Raw genomic sequence first — 16,027 nt, 5'->3', positions numbered from 1 at the left:
GGAGTTCTTCAGCTTTTCCACATAACCAGTTTAAATGGTTTTCAAAAAAAGTAAATGACTTTTTCAAGATTGAACTTTTCAGCAGGGTGTGGTGGTACACATTTTGCAATATCAGCAACTCAAGAGGCTGAGCCAGGAAGATCGCAAGTTCGAGGCCAGTCTCAGCACGTTAGTGAGGCCCTAAGCAACTTAGTGAGACTCTGTTTCAAAATAAAAAAAAGTCTGGGGATGTAGCTCAGTGGTAAAACACCTCTGGGTTCCATCCCCAGTACCCCCTCCCCTCTCCAAATGTACTTTTCACTTACCATAAATCCACTGTGTATTAAGTTAAAATTTAATTTATGTAGAAATGAATGTTCTATTTGTAACTTACCATTTCTTCCCTTTCCAAACTTTCCAGGAAATGACCCATTCATGGCCTCCTCCTTTGACAGCAATACATACGCCTAGTACAGCTGAACCATCCAAGTTTCCTTTCCCTACAAAGGTAATTCCTTAAAGTACACAGGCATGGTGTCCACACCAGTGAAAAGTGCGAGGTATTGCTGCAAGGCATGTCTCTGAAGTATTATTTGTTGAAGTCTTTGGAGATTAGGTTAAAATCACAGTGTATCTGGTCCTGCAGTGCTTCCTTATGCTCTCAAACACTTTATCCTCCAACTTATGTTAGGAGGAACATTGTATATTTGCATAGGGCTTTATGGCTTATGTATACAGCTTATCTAGCACTTTGGACTTTTCAATACATTCTCTTCCTATGGAGATGGGAAATTGAGTAGACAATCTGATTCCTAGTTCAGACTTAGAGATATAAATACGTGAACACATCTTACATGTCTCATACTTCCTAAATTTTCTTAAATGTTTAATATGATCAGCTACACTCATGCTGGTTTTCAAAACAGGCAAATGAACTGGCCGCTCACATTTTTTCCATTATAGTATTTGAACAGTGTATTATTCACAGCCATCTTTCCTGATTTGGGCTTCTACATGTGAATGACCTTCCGGCTGTAGCTGTAGCACCTTCAGAACTGTGTTCTTCCCAGCCTACTATGCATGTATTTACAGCTGTTCCTTCCTGTGGTACTTTTTTCAAAAGAATTTATTATGTACACAAACCCAAATTTACCACAAGTTAGATATTACCTATTTATGATGATTCTTTTATAAAAAAGATGATTCATTATTACTGCTTTTAAAATAAAGCTGTAAGCTCTGTAAAAATATCTTTGCTCAATGTCAAAAGAAAAATAAACTCTAGGAAAGAAAACCATTAGGAGCTATTTTATATAAAACATATTAATCAGTGTTTGCAACCTATGCATAAAAAATAAGATTGATTAAGGAGAGGGATGGATAGCTGTAGGGGTTATAGTGAAATATTAATTATAGAATATATGTGGTGGGTAGTATGGGTGTCCTCTGCACTATTATTTGCATTTTTCCAAATATTTGAAAGTTGACTATCTTTTCAGTTTTGAAATCTGTATGGTTTTATTCTTAGATTTATAAGCAACCTTAATATTTTAATAAGTAGTGTTTTGTTTTGTTTTTAGGATTCTCAGCATATCAGTTCTGCAACCCAAAACCAAAGTAAGTAAATGTGTGAAATTGTTTACTGCATTGGAGAACAGGACATAATTTTGTTCATTTAATATAAAACCATTAGTAACATATACCCCAGCAGAAATAAGGCCTTCTTATATGGAAAGAATATGAAAGGAGAGCAAACATTAAGTTGGGCTTTAGGTGGAATTTTAGATTATTGCAAAGAGTTAATGAAGATGTTATAGTAAAATACTAAACAAATATAATTTGGTATTATAGGACACATGATAATTGTCTTGAACATGACGCTCAAAGTATTGTAACTCAGGAATTGTATTCAAGAATAGGCTAGGATATTTTGTGTGATTCTTGTGTTTTTAACATAAGAGATTTTTGTAAGAGTTAGTAGCATACAACTAACTTTTCTATCCCTTGTGTGTCTTTTGGTCATGAAATTTTTTTCTTGGTCCCTTTTTTTATGGATTGTAAATAGTTGATAACTCAGTAGGAAAAAGAAGGAAGCTAACTAGTCCAGGTTTTTTTGTCAACTGTAACCCCTCAGATCAAATTCTTGGTGTCCTGAGCATACACAAGGCATGTCTTGCCTTACGAAGATGACTAGGATATTTGCAGTCCTTTAGTTCATCAGAATATTGTAAAGGCAGTAAGACACTTGCACAGGTTAAGACAACAGGCTGCAGGATGTGGTCGTTGCTAACGGGGTGGGGTGCTGGTCTTCAGAGGACCAAGGGGCCACATGTGGAGTGTAGGAGACGGGTGTGCCTGTTGAAGGAAGGGAACTCATGGATGTCTATAGTGGCGATTCTTTCTTCACGTCTCCTTGTCTCTTTCTTTTCTGGCACTTATATTTTTTTCCTTGATGATTTTATTGTTTGAGTTGCAAGGATATGAGGAGGGGGGAAAAAAGGATTAGAAAAGCAAGAAACAGAATAACCTTCCTCTGAACAAGAATGAACAAACTAAGCTTGTGAGTCAGATCTGCCCTGCAGTTATTTTTTGTAAACAAAGTTTTATTGGGCCATATCCCTTCACACTTAATTATTCTACAAGGCATAGCACCTAAAATACTATATTTATTATCTGACTTTCATATGAAAGGATTGTTGTTCTCTGCTCTAGAGATATGGAATAAGATCTCACAAAAGAACTTATAAAATTTCCCCCAAATGTGGGGAAATAAAGCTGACTCTCTTACCTCAGTATTATTGTATAAGTAGCAAGGTAAAATTAGCTAAACTTTATGGCTGCTTGGGAAAATTGGGAAGTCTTTTTTTCTCAGCATTTTGGCAGCCACTCTAAGGATAGATGCCCAGTGCAATGGCATAGGTCTGAAGGTGGAATGCCAACCCAACTGTGCATAGGGTTGCTATGTGCCTCTTTACCTCTTGCTTCCCCTCCATCTGCTAGGACTGCTCATGCACATTATATGCCCCCTACTGGGTTGGTTGCTCATGGCCTGTGTGCTTGCTGAGTCTTGCTTTAGAAAGAACCTTAAATCCATTGCATTGTTTGAAGATACTTGTAAGCACTTTCTTGATCAGGGATGAATCACCTTTTCAGTCAGTGCAGTGGTATGGGCTGATCCCTTGTTATTCTGATGAGAGGTTGGCAGGCACTGAAGGGTCTCCTCTAGGTATTGACTCACCAGCTGCTTGTGCCAGATCTTTCATGGGGTTTCCCACTTTGCCTCTTGGTATTCTGGGGGTTTGTTTATCTTTTTGAGAATGTGGCCTCTGTGGTCTGGAAAAATGGTATCTTGTTTGTTGGATGAAGAGGGGATGAGGTGTGCATTAAAATGAAGAGTAGAATATACATATTATGTTTCTTAAAGGAAGCCTAGAGTGAATTCAGGTTTCTTCAACAATGATCTTATGGTATTGGTACATGGTAAGGAGGAACAATATAGGAAGTTTATATGTTTGTCCCACTGTTTATGACTGTGTTTGCAAACATGGCTGCTTAAGGCTGCCTAGAACCTGTGATGCATGGATTGCAATCAGGGTGACTATGTGGGAGTCCGGGTGAATGGCCTGAAGAGTGATTTTCATCACTCTGATTTGTATTCCTGATCCAAGCTGTCTAGACAGAAGGGAAGACAATTTGAAAATACCACATAAGAGCTGCTGCCACCCGGAGGATGAAGTGATTAAGTGCAAATATAGAAGGGTCTCTCTAAGGCATTCTTGGGAAGAATCACTCACCCCTGACTAAAAGGAACCCATTTTTCTTTTCCACTTCAGTTCTGTTTCTGCTTCCTGTTACCTCATGTCTAGACAAATAATGGCTACCTTCCAACTGGTTTGTTGCCTCCACACTGGACACTTCCTTCTCCCTTCTAGCTTTACCAGGTAGTGCTGCAGGGTTACTTGTTCTGAGGCACTGCTGTGTCATATCCCTGTTTAGATCATTGATGGCATCTTGTTGCCCAAGTAATAAAGCTACGACTCCCCATCCTGGCATGCAGAGTGCTCTGAAATCTGACTCTTGCCTGTCTTCTAGTGCTGTCCACCACAGATTCTATACTCAGCCTTACCATTTGCAAATCTGGATCGTTTTAACTCCTCCCACTTCTTTACACATATTCACCCCTTCTGCCTGAAGGCCTCCTGTGGTCATTCTGTGAGCATCCCACCTGACCTTAGTACACAATCCATTTTATTCTTTCTTTTAATTTTTCTTGGTTGGTTAATATCAATAGAGTGACTATTGACAGTAAATTTATGCAACTGTTTAGTGTACTTAACTCATACTGCCTAAGAGTGTGGGTATTTGTGCATCTTTTCATGTCCTGAAGTCAACTGTAAGCTCACTGAGGACTGGACCAGATGCCTCAGACTTATTGCTGTCTAGTGGGCAGTCTATAAATAGAGGGTGAGTGAATGAGTTGGGGCATAGGAGCGAATAATGGAGGGACAGGTGGAATGGGAGCACCTTAATCAGGCAAGGACAGAGGCTCTAAAAGGAAAGCTATCCAATCACTGATAGATTTGGGAATCAAGCCACATGGGGGTGGAGAGCAGCCCTGCTGCCATAGGCTTCAGTCAGCTGTCATCAGGAGCAGAAAAGTCTCCCACACTGAGGACAGTTCCTGGCAACATGGGAAGACATGCATACACTGCTTTCCAGAGTGTTTTTCTTCTATTAAGTTGTTTTTCTTCCCCCCATCCTGCTCTCTGCGCAAGCCTTCTCTCTAAAAGCAACATAAATGTTATAATGGTGAAATTATACTAAGTGCCATGGATAGTACTCTGGTGGACGGAATTTATAGGTGAAAGGGAGGAAGGGGCAAAAAGGGAATTTACAACTAATCTCATAACTGTGTGTCACTGTGCTGCTCTGATGATGTCTCCCTCTCCACAGAACAATATGATGCACCTTCAAAAACTCACCCTAATTCTCAGCAAGGAACATCGTAAGTAAAATACTTTCATTTATTAAAAGTTTTTAATATGATATTGCCCTTTCTCATGTCAATCCATTGCTTTGATTCTGCCCCCACCCCCCGCCCCACTTTCAAGTAATGACATTCATAAAATACTGATGCCTTGTAAAGGGAGGAAATGACCCACCTTTATATTTGTATTAAGATCTCCTACTGCAGGTTTATGTACCATATGAAAGTATGCTAAGGGTATTTTTAAGAATGGTTTTTGAGCTGTTATGTATATATTAACTGGGGCAGAAAGAAAGCCTTTGGCTTTTAAAATTTTAGTCTTAAATAGCTTTAGCTTTTAGTAATAAATTTTGGGGGATGTGCACAATTTGAGATTTTCTGCCACCTTTCTGGCCTAGTTTTACTAATGAGGAGCTAGCCTTGTTGCCCAGCTGTTCTTTATTAAGGACAAGCAAATACATATATAATTTGGGATTTGAAATATTTAGATTTCATATTATAGATTTTTAATTCTGCATTTTAGCCTAATTTATTTCTTGAAGGTATTAAACTGTACTTCTTGCTTTCTTACCACTAGCAGTAATTAGTGACTAAATCAAGTGGCCTCTGTCTCCTTCAGAATCTGCTGTTACTAACAGGCTTAGTTGCTAGACCCAGAGGACTGCAGGTACCCCAGGGCTTCAGGCTCCAGCTTTCTTCTATTTTTAGGCACAGTTTTGTTCCATGCATTTTGGAAAGTGGGGATTGCTGTGGATGAGTTTAGAACTGTATAGTTGAGCTGCAGAGGTTATTATATCTTCTGGCCATGATTGAAAGTGGGGCTGGGTTAAGTTATTATTCCCCAGTGCCACCTCCTTAATGTAACTTATTTTAATTTCACTATAGCAAAGTGAGTATGAAAGAATAGTGAGATTTTTAATACAGATAAATTTATTTTTATTTTTTTAAATATTTATTTTTTTTAGTTATAAGTGGACACAATATCTTTAATTTTTTATTTTATGTGGTGCTGAGGGTGGAGCCCAGTGCCTCATACATGCTAGGCAAGCGCTCTACCTCTGAGCCACCACCCAAGCCCTATAAATTGATTATAGTTTGAAGGATGGATTTTTAAAAATATAAATGCAAAGGTTTTATTTGTTTTTAATATCCTTTACTAGGCTAAAAAAAACAAAAACAAACTTATCTGGAGTCATTTATCCCCTTCCTTTTACTGGCTCCTAAGGTCTGAGAGTCTAGAATCACTGCTTTAGATTACATTTATTTAAGGAAGGGAAAGGCTTGTTAAGCCAAGCCTGATAGGTGGTAGGGCACAGAAGCTACCAATCCAGAGACCACAGCTGTGAGAATTCTAAGTGCCCCAAACTTTCACACCTAGTGCTTCCTTGTAGAGGTTGGTAGTCAAGCCTGCAAACCACAAAAGGCCCTGGCCATTATCAGAAGTAGGTGTTGAAACCTGGGCATCCCACTTGGCTGTCAGAGGGGAGCAGAGTGGGCAGAGCAGCTGCCAAGGGAAGAAAGTGGTTGTGTCCCTGGGTGTGGGTGCAAGAGAAATGGCTGCTGGGTCTAAGCAGCCCAGAGTGAGCAGGCAGCCCCCCTGCCATTGCCATCATTGCGGGTTTGTTAGGGACCATTCCTGGACAAGGTGTGACTTTACTACTATATGAAATGGGTGGTTCTAGAAACAGTGCAGTTAAACTAACTCTTGAAACATGAAAATCAAGCAGTGTATAAAATTATCTAGGTAAGAATATGTGATGGTTCTAATAGATGTAGAGAGGGAGTGCAAGTAGGATTTGGTGGAGGTGAGGAGGAGAGGAAGAAGTTGTATAGTAAATTATTACTGAAGCTGGGCAGATAACGAGGGTTAATGATGAGGGACTTGGTGATTATGTGGGGGATGGCGTTGGTGACATTGATGAGTGCCCAAGTGAAATATACGTTGGGTGTAAAGGAATTACTTTTTTATAAACTAACTTTTAATGGAGAGTGGATGAAAGTGGTGTCCCAGTTAATTTGTAAAGTGCAGTCATTGTTTCAGATGTACTGTAGCAAATCTCTTAGTGCTTGTAGATTAATTTGATCTAGTGTCAGCATTCAGGTTCTTTGGCATGCAGTTAAACTATTTGAGTGGCAGATGGAGTGCCAAGGAGATAGTCTTACGCACTCTAAATGTCAGAAAACATTGTTAATTACAGGGTCATTTATACTTTGGTATAAAACAATTAATCTAGGTCTTAACGTTTTTTCTTTCAGAGTTACTAATACTTAGGGATCCTTAGGAAAGTCACCTTAATATATACTAAAGGAATAAAGGGACCCATTAGCAGAGAATAAGCTGTGAACAGTCAGTATTAACTATTACATCTATGTAGACTGTGGTAGCGATAGTGAAGTGGTGGAAGGACGTAGGTGTGAAAGAAATGTATGCTGTATCCATTGCTTTTAATCTCTGCATTAGTTATTTCTCAAATAAAGAATTCCTTCTATGAAGCTCTACAGGTAACATTAACTAGAATATCAGTGCTGATTTCTCCCAAGTTTAGGAGAAGGGTATATTTGTTTAAGGGCCCTTGGCTTTGGAATCCTTTTCCTTTCCAAGGTATAGCTCTGTGAAGTTCTTAGGACAAAGGAGAAAAGTGTTTCCTTTTTCTGTAGTTATTGTGTCCTTTATATAATTGTGGGCAGTTCCTTTCTGTCCACCCAGCTCCATTGCTCAGTTGTCAGTGGACCAGTGAGCTGCTCAGAAGAGATAATGTGGTAGTATTTGATAACCCATAAAGCACTTTATATGTATTATTGTAACCAGTGTTCTTCGGTCTCCTCATTCCTCACCCTTAAATTGCTAAATCCTTAGAAACAGATGCCCTCCTTTATTTATTTGTTTTTGCCTCTGAAATTAACATTTACAAAGAATAAAAGACAATTAGTTATTTGAGCAATTTGAAATGTACTTATGTGAAAAGTTGTTTTGAAATGAGGGAAATACTTGGATGTGGAGGCTAGGATTATGATTGTCCCAGGAGTTGAGTGAGAAGAAATAGTTGGTGTTTAATAAAGACCATGGTGAGTCAGAAATGTCTTAAAAATGAACCTGAGTTTTTAACTTTTCTCAAAACATTATTGGTTTTTAAATATCTAGGTAAAGAACTAAGGCAGGCCCATTCTGTCAGCTTACTGGTTTATGAAATCATCTCCTTAGGACGCAAGTGTCAGCTGAAGTACACTAAGTGTCCTTCAGAATTAAGTTTGAAGATGTGGTTTACTTGTGCCAGTTAATTTAAATCATATTTAGCCTAAGGAAATTAATTGTTTTCTCTCTTTTTTAAAAGGTTTGTTTATATTATTTAAAGGAGTTCTACCTAGATCCTGTATTTCATTGCTTACTCTATGAAAGTGCTCTTTTCTGATAAATAGTATCAAAAGGAAATGGTAGAAACTGCTTCATGGGAGAAACTTATAAATGTTCTGTCATTGAGATATAGCCCCATTCCTTATTCATAGTTCCTCAGCTCTCTGAAGACGAACATGTGCGCTGGTCATTTATACATTTGTGGGACTACATTAAACCTTAATAATTCTCAGTACTCCATAATGATATTGCTAAAAAGATAGACTTTACTTTTAAGGGATTGAGAAACCAGGTGTGTGGGTGTATACATGATTTATTTTTATTTTTATTTTAGTTGTAGATGGACACAACACATTTTTTGATTGATTGATTGTGTGGTGCTGAGGATTGAACCCAGTGCCTCACACATTCGAGACAAGCACCTAACCAATGAGCCACAACCCCAGCCCTATCCGTAATTATTTTAGCAAACTTTTTATAGAAGGAGGTTTTTCATTTATTTTCAAGAGGAAAAGTGCAGATGTAAAATTAAGGAGAATAAGAATTATAGTATATATTCATGTATATATTTATGTATGTATGTTAGCCAGAATAAGGAGAAACGCGAATTTAAAAATTTTGGCATTGAAGAATTTCCATTCTTAAGCACAAGCAAATGAATAGAACCATTCTGTGCAATGTTCAGTAACCTGCTTGATTCAGAATTACATTCACTAGGACATATTAAAGTAATATTTAGGAAACACTGGAATGTAGAATCACCTCATTTCATCATATGCATTGACAAAATAACCATGACTTCAGGTCATGGTAGAATTATAGTGTCTTGGAATAGTCAGTTTAACTCTTGGATTAGCATTATTCTAGTAAATAATATTTTGAGATCTCTTGCAGGACAATATTTCACTTAACATTGTAGATTACATACAGATTTATGCTGGAATGAAGTGATATTCTGATGAGACTATGAAACGAGGCAGATTTTTAAAAAAGTTTTTTTTTTTTTTTGTACTGGAAATGAACTGAAGGGTACTTAACCACTGAGCCACATCCCCAACCACTTTTTATTTTCTAGGTTGAGACAGGGTCTTGCTAGGTTGCTTAGGACCTCACTAAGTTGCTGAGGCTGGCTTTGAACTTGTGATCCTCCTGCCTCAGCCTCCCGAGTCACTGGGATTATAGGTGTGCACAATCATGCCCAACTAAAATAATTTTTTAAAAGGCAGGTAAAATGCTTTTCTTCAGAGTATTTATGATGGAACTGTACTTCCTGGAATTATGCAGCCATTGCTTGAAATACTTTTGAACCTCCAATATTATGTGCTACTGTTTTTGATCTTATACCAAAATGTCAAATAAAATGGAGAAGAGTAAATTTATCAATTGCTTCTTATAAATAGGTAAATGTTAAGTAGATGAATTTTGGTTCTAAAAAGAAAATTTATTCTTGTCATTCTTTAATATACTTTTTACCCAAGTTGTATTAATTAACCTTATTCTGTGGTCTTATCTCCCAGTGACTCAGAGATATTTCCAATATCTTCCATTCAGCTGTAAGTGTCTTGATCTCAGGTTGTGCATTTGGTTCTGCTTTAGGGACTTAGGAAAGTAGTGGGGAATAAGACAAAGTCCTTGTCTTCCATATTTTTTAGCTGAATGGAGGTCCCTACAATAGGGAACAAGATGGTAATGGTAGAGAGATAGGAAGGATGTTTTGGGTGGGGTAATGCTTCAGGGAGTGGGGTCAGGAGAGGTCTGTCAAGAGGAGGTGTCATTTGATCTGAAGCCTTAATGATGAGAGGAAGGCAGAGACTAATTATGCAGAGGTGACTGCTTGTCACCTCTGGATAGGTTATGCTGCGATTCTAAGGGCATTTGAAAAACCTCAGGGAATAATTCTTTTGGCAGCAACTTCTTTGAAGGAATTCATTTGCATATGCAAATCTATTTTCTGGGACTTCTTTTGGTAAATTAAAAATTTGTTCTAATTGGTTATAAGTGACAGTAGAATGCATTTTGACACATTATGACACAAATGGAGCACAACTTCTCATTCCTCTGGATATACATGGTTTAGTCCTTCCCATCCCCACAGCTTTACCCCTCCCCTCATTCCCCTCTGCACAATCCAAAGTTCCTTCATTCCTGCCTACCCCATTCCCCCATTGTGGTCAGCATCTACTTATCAGAGAAAGCATTCGGCTTTTGTTTTGAGGGGATTGGCTTATTTTACTTAGCATGAGATTCTTTAGTTCCATCCATTTACCTGCAAATTATATAATTTCATTCTTTTTAAGGCTAATATTTCATTGTGTATACATACAACATTTTCTTGTGTATATGTACCACATTTTCTTTATCCATTCATCTGTTGAAGGCCACCTTGGTTGGTTCCATAGTTTAGGTATTGTGAATTGAGCTGCTGTCAACGTTGATGTGGCTGTGTCAGTGTAGTATGCTGATTTTAAGTTCTTTGGGTATAAACCAAGGAGTGGGATAACTGGGGTCAAATGGTGGTCCCATTCCAAGTTTTCTGAGGAATCTACATATCACTTTCCATAGTGGTTGCACCAATTTGCAGTCCCACCAGCAACGATTGTACCTTTTCCCCACATCTTTGCCAACGCTTATTGTTACTTGTATTCTTGATAGCTGCCATTCTGACTAGAGTAAGATGAAATCTCAGAGTTGTTTTGATTGATGTTTCTCCTTTTTTTTTATTGGTTGTTCACAACATTACAAAGCTCTTGACATATCATATTTCAAACATTAGATTGAAGTGGGTTATGAACTCCCAATTTTTACCCCAAATGCAGATTGCAGAATCACATCAGTTACACATCCACAATTTTACATTGATTGGTGTTTCTCTAATTGCCAGAGATGATGAACATTTTTTCATGTTTGTTGATTCCTTATATTTCTTCTTCTGTCCAGTTCCTTAGCTCACTTATTGATTGGATTATTTGTGGGGGTTTTTTGGTGTTTTGAGTTTTTTTTTTAATATATATATCTTGGAGATAAATGCTCTGAGATGCATGTGGTAAAGATTTTCTCCCATTCTGTGGGCTCTCCCTGTTATTGGTTGTTTCCTTTGCTGAGAAGAAGCTCTTTAGTTTGAATCCATTCCATTTATTGATTCTTAGTTTTACTTCCTGTGCTTTAAGGAGTCTTATTAAGGAAGTCAGGTCCTAAGCCAACATGACAAAGATCTAGGCCTACTTTTTCTTCTATTAGGATCAGGGTCTCTCTGTTCTAGTGCCTAAATCTTTGATATACTTTGAGTTGATTTTTGTGCAGGGTGAGATATAGAGGTTTAATTTCATCTTGCTACACATGGATTTTTCAGTTTTCCCAGAACCATTTGTTGAACAGGCCATCTTTTCTCCAATGTATGTTTTTGGCATCTTTGTCTAGTATGAGATAACCATTTTCATGTGGGTTTGTCTCTGTCTTCTATTTTGTACCAGTGATCTACGTATCTGTTTTGGTGCCAATACCATGCTGTTTTTGTTACTATTGAAGTGGATTCCTATTGCTGTCAATGACGTAGTAAGTCATTTCTTCTCTGTCCTGTTTTCTGATAATCTCCCCTGGACAGTCTCTTCAGGAATGTGAATTCTGCCTTCTGTCAGCTGTTCCCATGGTTGGAGTCCTGTTATGTGTCGTCACAACTGCCGGAGCTGCTTTTTCCTTTTTTCATTTATTTTATGTGGAGCTGCCTTCATAATTTGTAACTTCCCATCGTTTCTTGCAAGGCATTTGGGGTCCTTATGTTTACTATACCTCCAAAAGCCTGATTTAATTTAAAATTTGGGGAATTAGATATGCTGTTGATTCCCTGCCTTCTTATACTCTGTTCCATCACCCGTCTCTCCCCAGGTCAATTTCAAGTTTAGGATATGGTGTGAGTTTATACATTGTCACATGCTCATCAATGGTTTCTGAAAAGCATTACTTTTTGTACCATTTTAAACACACTGAATACCATGGTTGTGACTTATTAGTTACAAGTAACTACCGTGAGCTTGCCTTCACTTGCCGTTTCTCAGTACGATCATAAGAAATGTTAAGCTGAGAAACAAGTTTACTTAAGTAGTTTTGGGTTCTGAATTGAGATGTTACAGAATATTGGCAGTGAAAGCTCTGGGCAAGCCCAGTACTGAGAAGTGGAAAAGAAAGGCGGGCTTGCCTCTGTGCCTTTGCAGTAAAGATTGGGCTGACTCACAAAATCATGCCTGCCAGAACCTGTACGTGGCTCCTTGGGTTTTGCTGGAGTAGCTGCCTGGAGAATGCATTTATACAAAGGGTTTGGAGGATTGTGTGCAACCTTTAAGAGAAAACTGGTAATGTAAAATGTGGTTAAATCTACGTGATAGTTCAAAGAGTTATTTTACCTGAGCAATTTGGTTTCTTTTGAACAATGCCAAAGTAAGCTGTATCATGCCATATGCTTTGAAATAACTGCTTTGCCTTGGAATTTGGAAATGAAATTAGTCTTTGGCCAGTTAAAACACATAAGGTTTAATTTATTTTCATAAGGAAAAAAATAGCATATTCATTTTAGTCTGAACAGATTTTTTTAATCAATAAAATAAAACAATATTGGGTTCTGAAACTTAGATTTAACTCCATCCATCAGGTTCCTAACCTTTGTGTCGTGTGTTGGCCAGAGCAAGGGGAATCTCGTGTCAGATGGAGAGGACTCTGTGTCCCAGCTCCAGCATCTGCCAACTTCATGATCTTGGGCAGGTTAAGTGACCACTTTCCTTATCTTTAGTCTGTGAGGGGATGGTCACAGCACCACGGAGTTGCATGTGGAGGTTGTGCCTGTGAAGGTCCCTTGTCATGGCTACATGGCACTGTTAATGACCCACCAGAGGGGCTGCTGCTCACTCAGCCAGCTCTTGAGGGCACCTGCCAAGTCCCAGACATAGAGAATGTGAAGGTAAAAGTGAGTTGATCTTGCCCCAGAAAAATTTATGGAGAAGGAGAAGGCAGGACCCTTGGTCCTTCTTTCTCGTGACCTGGATTTTATTGGGATGAGGGGACCAGAGCCAAGAGATTTCAATTCTTACTAACTGGGTGCAAAGGTGCTTGCCTAGGAGTGCTGTAATTCTCTCCTCATCGACAGGTTCAAGGACATGCTTAGCCTCACATATAATTGCTTGTGGGACAAGCAGGGTACTTTGTTACTCATTCCTTTAAAGTTGTTCTTTGTCTCTAAAAATCCTTCACAATCATTTTTGTCTATTAGCAAGACTTAATTATGAGTTGGTTGTGATTTTTAAGAATTTTTTTAAAATTTAGATCTGACACGTCTCTTATCAAAAACTTTGAAAAATACCTTTTCTCACTCCTGTCCTACCCACTAACAGTATGTTACTTTATGTTGAGTTACCTGTCTTTGGTGATGTCTTCAACTTTGGTATCCAGAAGATTTCAGGTTATTGTGGTTGGATCTGCACACATTGACAATTTACCTTTGTCTGCTGATTGTCATGGGAGACATTATTAATTATTAATTATTTATTATTATTATTGTTATTATTATGTAGTACTGAGGATTGAATCCAGGGCCTCACATGTGCTAGGCAAACATTCTAAGTAAATTACACTTTCAAAACTTAATGAAGTGAAATACCAAATAAATAAATCCCACCTACATCTTAAATAAATGATAGATTTCATTGGACCCTACTGGTATATCATATCTTTTTGAGTGTTCTTTGTAGATTGTACTTTTCCCAATTTTCCTTCCAGGGTCACTGTCCCTCCTCTTTAGGCCCTGAATAACTATTGTACCTGCACTTACTTATATTTTATCATTGTCTACGTTATTCTCTGAGGGAGAAATTTCCAGAATCTAGGGCAGCATTTTAATGGTGCTTATTATTCCTCAAGAGCAAAATGGAGCTAGAAGCCAGTACTTTCTCATATGAACTAATTCAAAGCAAGAAGTTAAGGGATTTGTAATCCACTACTTGCAACAGAAGTGTAGTGAAATTACATGATCATTGATGTTACAGTAAATTGAGACAAACTGGTTTTATGCAAAACAAACCTAGTGACTAAGAAACAAAGAAATCCATTTATACAGTTTTGTTGGTGATTAATATTGAATATACTTTGTCAGTTGTTTTTCTATACCTTATACCTTTTCCTAAAGACATGTATTTCATCTTTAATTTTGTGTGTCCCCCAGCCAAGCTACCACTTAGTGGCAAACCTGTTGAGTAACTCTTGCACATGATTATGATTGCTCACTGCCAAATTCTGTGACTGAAGGCTGTTTTTTTTTTTCTAGGCTTGCTAAAATATGAATTTAGCTTCTATTTGATAAATATTGAGTAAGATCTACATTTACAAGTAGCTAGCAGTTTCATCTTATTTAGAAACTTATCACAGGGTGTTTCAGTATATTTGTTGGTGAAAGTAGTTCCTTGGCAGAATTATCACATTGCATGTAGGCGGTCATTTATGAAAGAGCCAAGTTTTATCACTTATTTTCATTAGCAAACACAGTGATTTTTTTTTAAACCAAGGTTTCCCAAAATAATCATGCCTGCTTCTTTCAGTGGCAGTGGTTTCATAGTAAAAATCATTGTTTGGATCATTGAAGAGGTATTTTTAGACATACTGCACGACTTTTACTTCTAATGTAATTTATTTTTTGGAACATAAGTGATACTTAAGCAGATTTTCTTTTCTTTTTCTTTTCTTTTTTTTTCAGTTTATGTGTAACATTTCCTCAAATAGTCATGCTCATAAAATTCAGGGGAAGTGGGAGGGAGTAATTACTGATATTTGGGCATTTCCATGGGAGACTTTGGGGAGGTGTTAAAATTTAAGAAATCATGTTCAGGTTAGAAAATGTTTGATTTTAATATTAAATTGTGTTATAAGCTGGAATGCCTAGAAATGCGTATTAATACACACTTGAGGAAATGAACTTACTTTTTTCCCCTGACTGATAGCAGTAAGGTTAAAACATACTCTCTGGATATCAGTAGTATTCCTACTCTTCCTATTGATTAGTGTTCAAGAAGACAAGAGAGAACAAATTTTTAAATGTGAAAAAAGTTCAATATTAATAACATCCCCTTGACAAAAATGTAAGAGAACCAGTAATAATTGACTTGATAGTTTCATATACCTTACTGTGTTTTTATTTCTTATTTGTCTATTTTATTTTGTGGTTCAGTGAATCACTCCCAGGGGCAGTTTACTCCAGTGTTACATCCCCAGCCCTTTCTATTTTGAGACATGGTCTCACTAAGTTGCCAATGTTGGCCTCGAACTTGTGATCTCCTGCCTCACTCTCCCAGTCACTGGAGTGCACCACTACATGCAATTGTATTTAATTCTTATATAACACCTTTTATAGATCTGCTTGTTTGCTTTACAAATACCATTCAGCATTAACTTATGTAAAGATTAATCATTTATTCCATGTTCAATTAGAGACTGTAGAATAATTTGAGAGTATTCTGTATATTTTTTCTTCTTCCTTTTCTTTTTCAGTTTATTTGTATTGTTTGCATGTTGTTAAATATTTGCATGTTGCTAAATATTTTTCTAGAACCTATCCTCACTGATTAGGAGTTGGATTTTGTATTTCAGGGCTGGCTACAAATCCCTGTGTATGGTAGTCTGTTTTAGTGTTCAGAAAGAACATGTGAAAGGCTGGGTTTTGAGGTGGTGAGAGG

At 37.6% G+C, this 16,027-nt stretch overlaps 1 protein-coding gene across 1 annotated transcript in view; it reads left to right on the top strand.

The window, feature by feature from the left end:
- LOC113177246 (ALF transcription elongation factor 1) overlaps positions 1–16,027 on the top strand; it is a 55,256-nt gene that overhangs the window by 4,700 nt on the left and 34,529 nt on the right. Inside the window, exons 2-4 of the mRNA XM_026381788.2 lie at positions 401–487; positions 1,560–1,596; positions 4,933–4,984. Of these exons, the coding sequence (XP_026237573.2) occupies positions 404–487; positions 1,560–1,596; positions 4,933–4,984 (173 nt within the window). The 5' untranslated portion in view covers positions 401–403. The remainder of the gene's footprint in view (positions 1–400; positions 488–1,559; positions 1,597–4,932; positions 4,985–16,027) is intronic.

Source organism: Urocitellus parryii, chromosome 10 (assembly GCF_045843805.1).
Source record: "Urocitellus parryii isolate mUroPar1 chromosome 10, mUroPar1.hap1, whole genome shotgun sequence".
Taxonomy (NCBI): Eukaryota; Metazoa; Chordata; class Mammalia; order Rodentia; family Sciuridae; genus Urocitellus; species Urocitellus parryii.
This window is presented reverse-complemented; position numbering and strand designations above follow the sequence as displayed.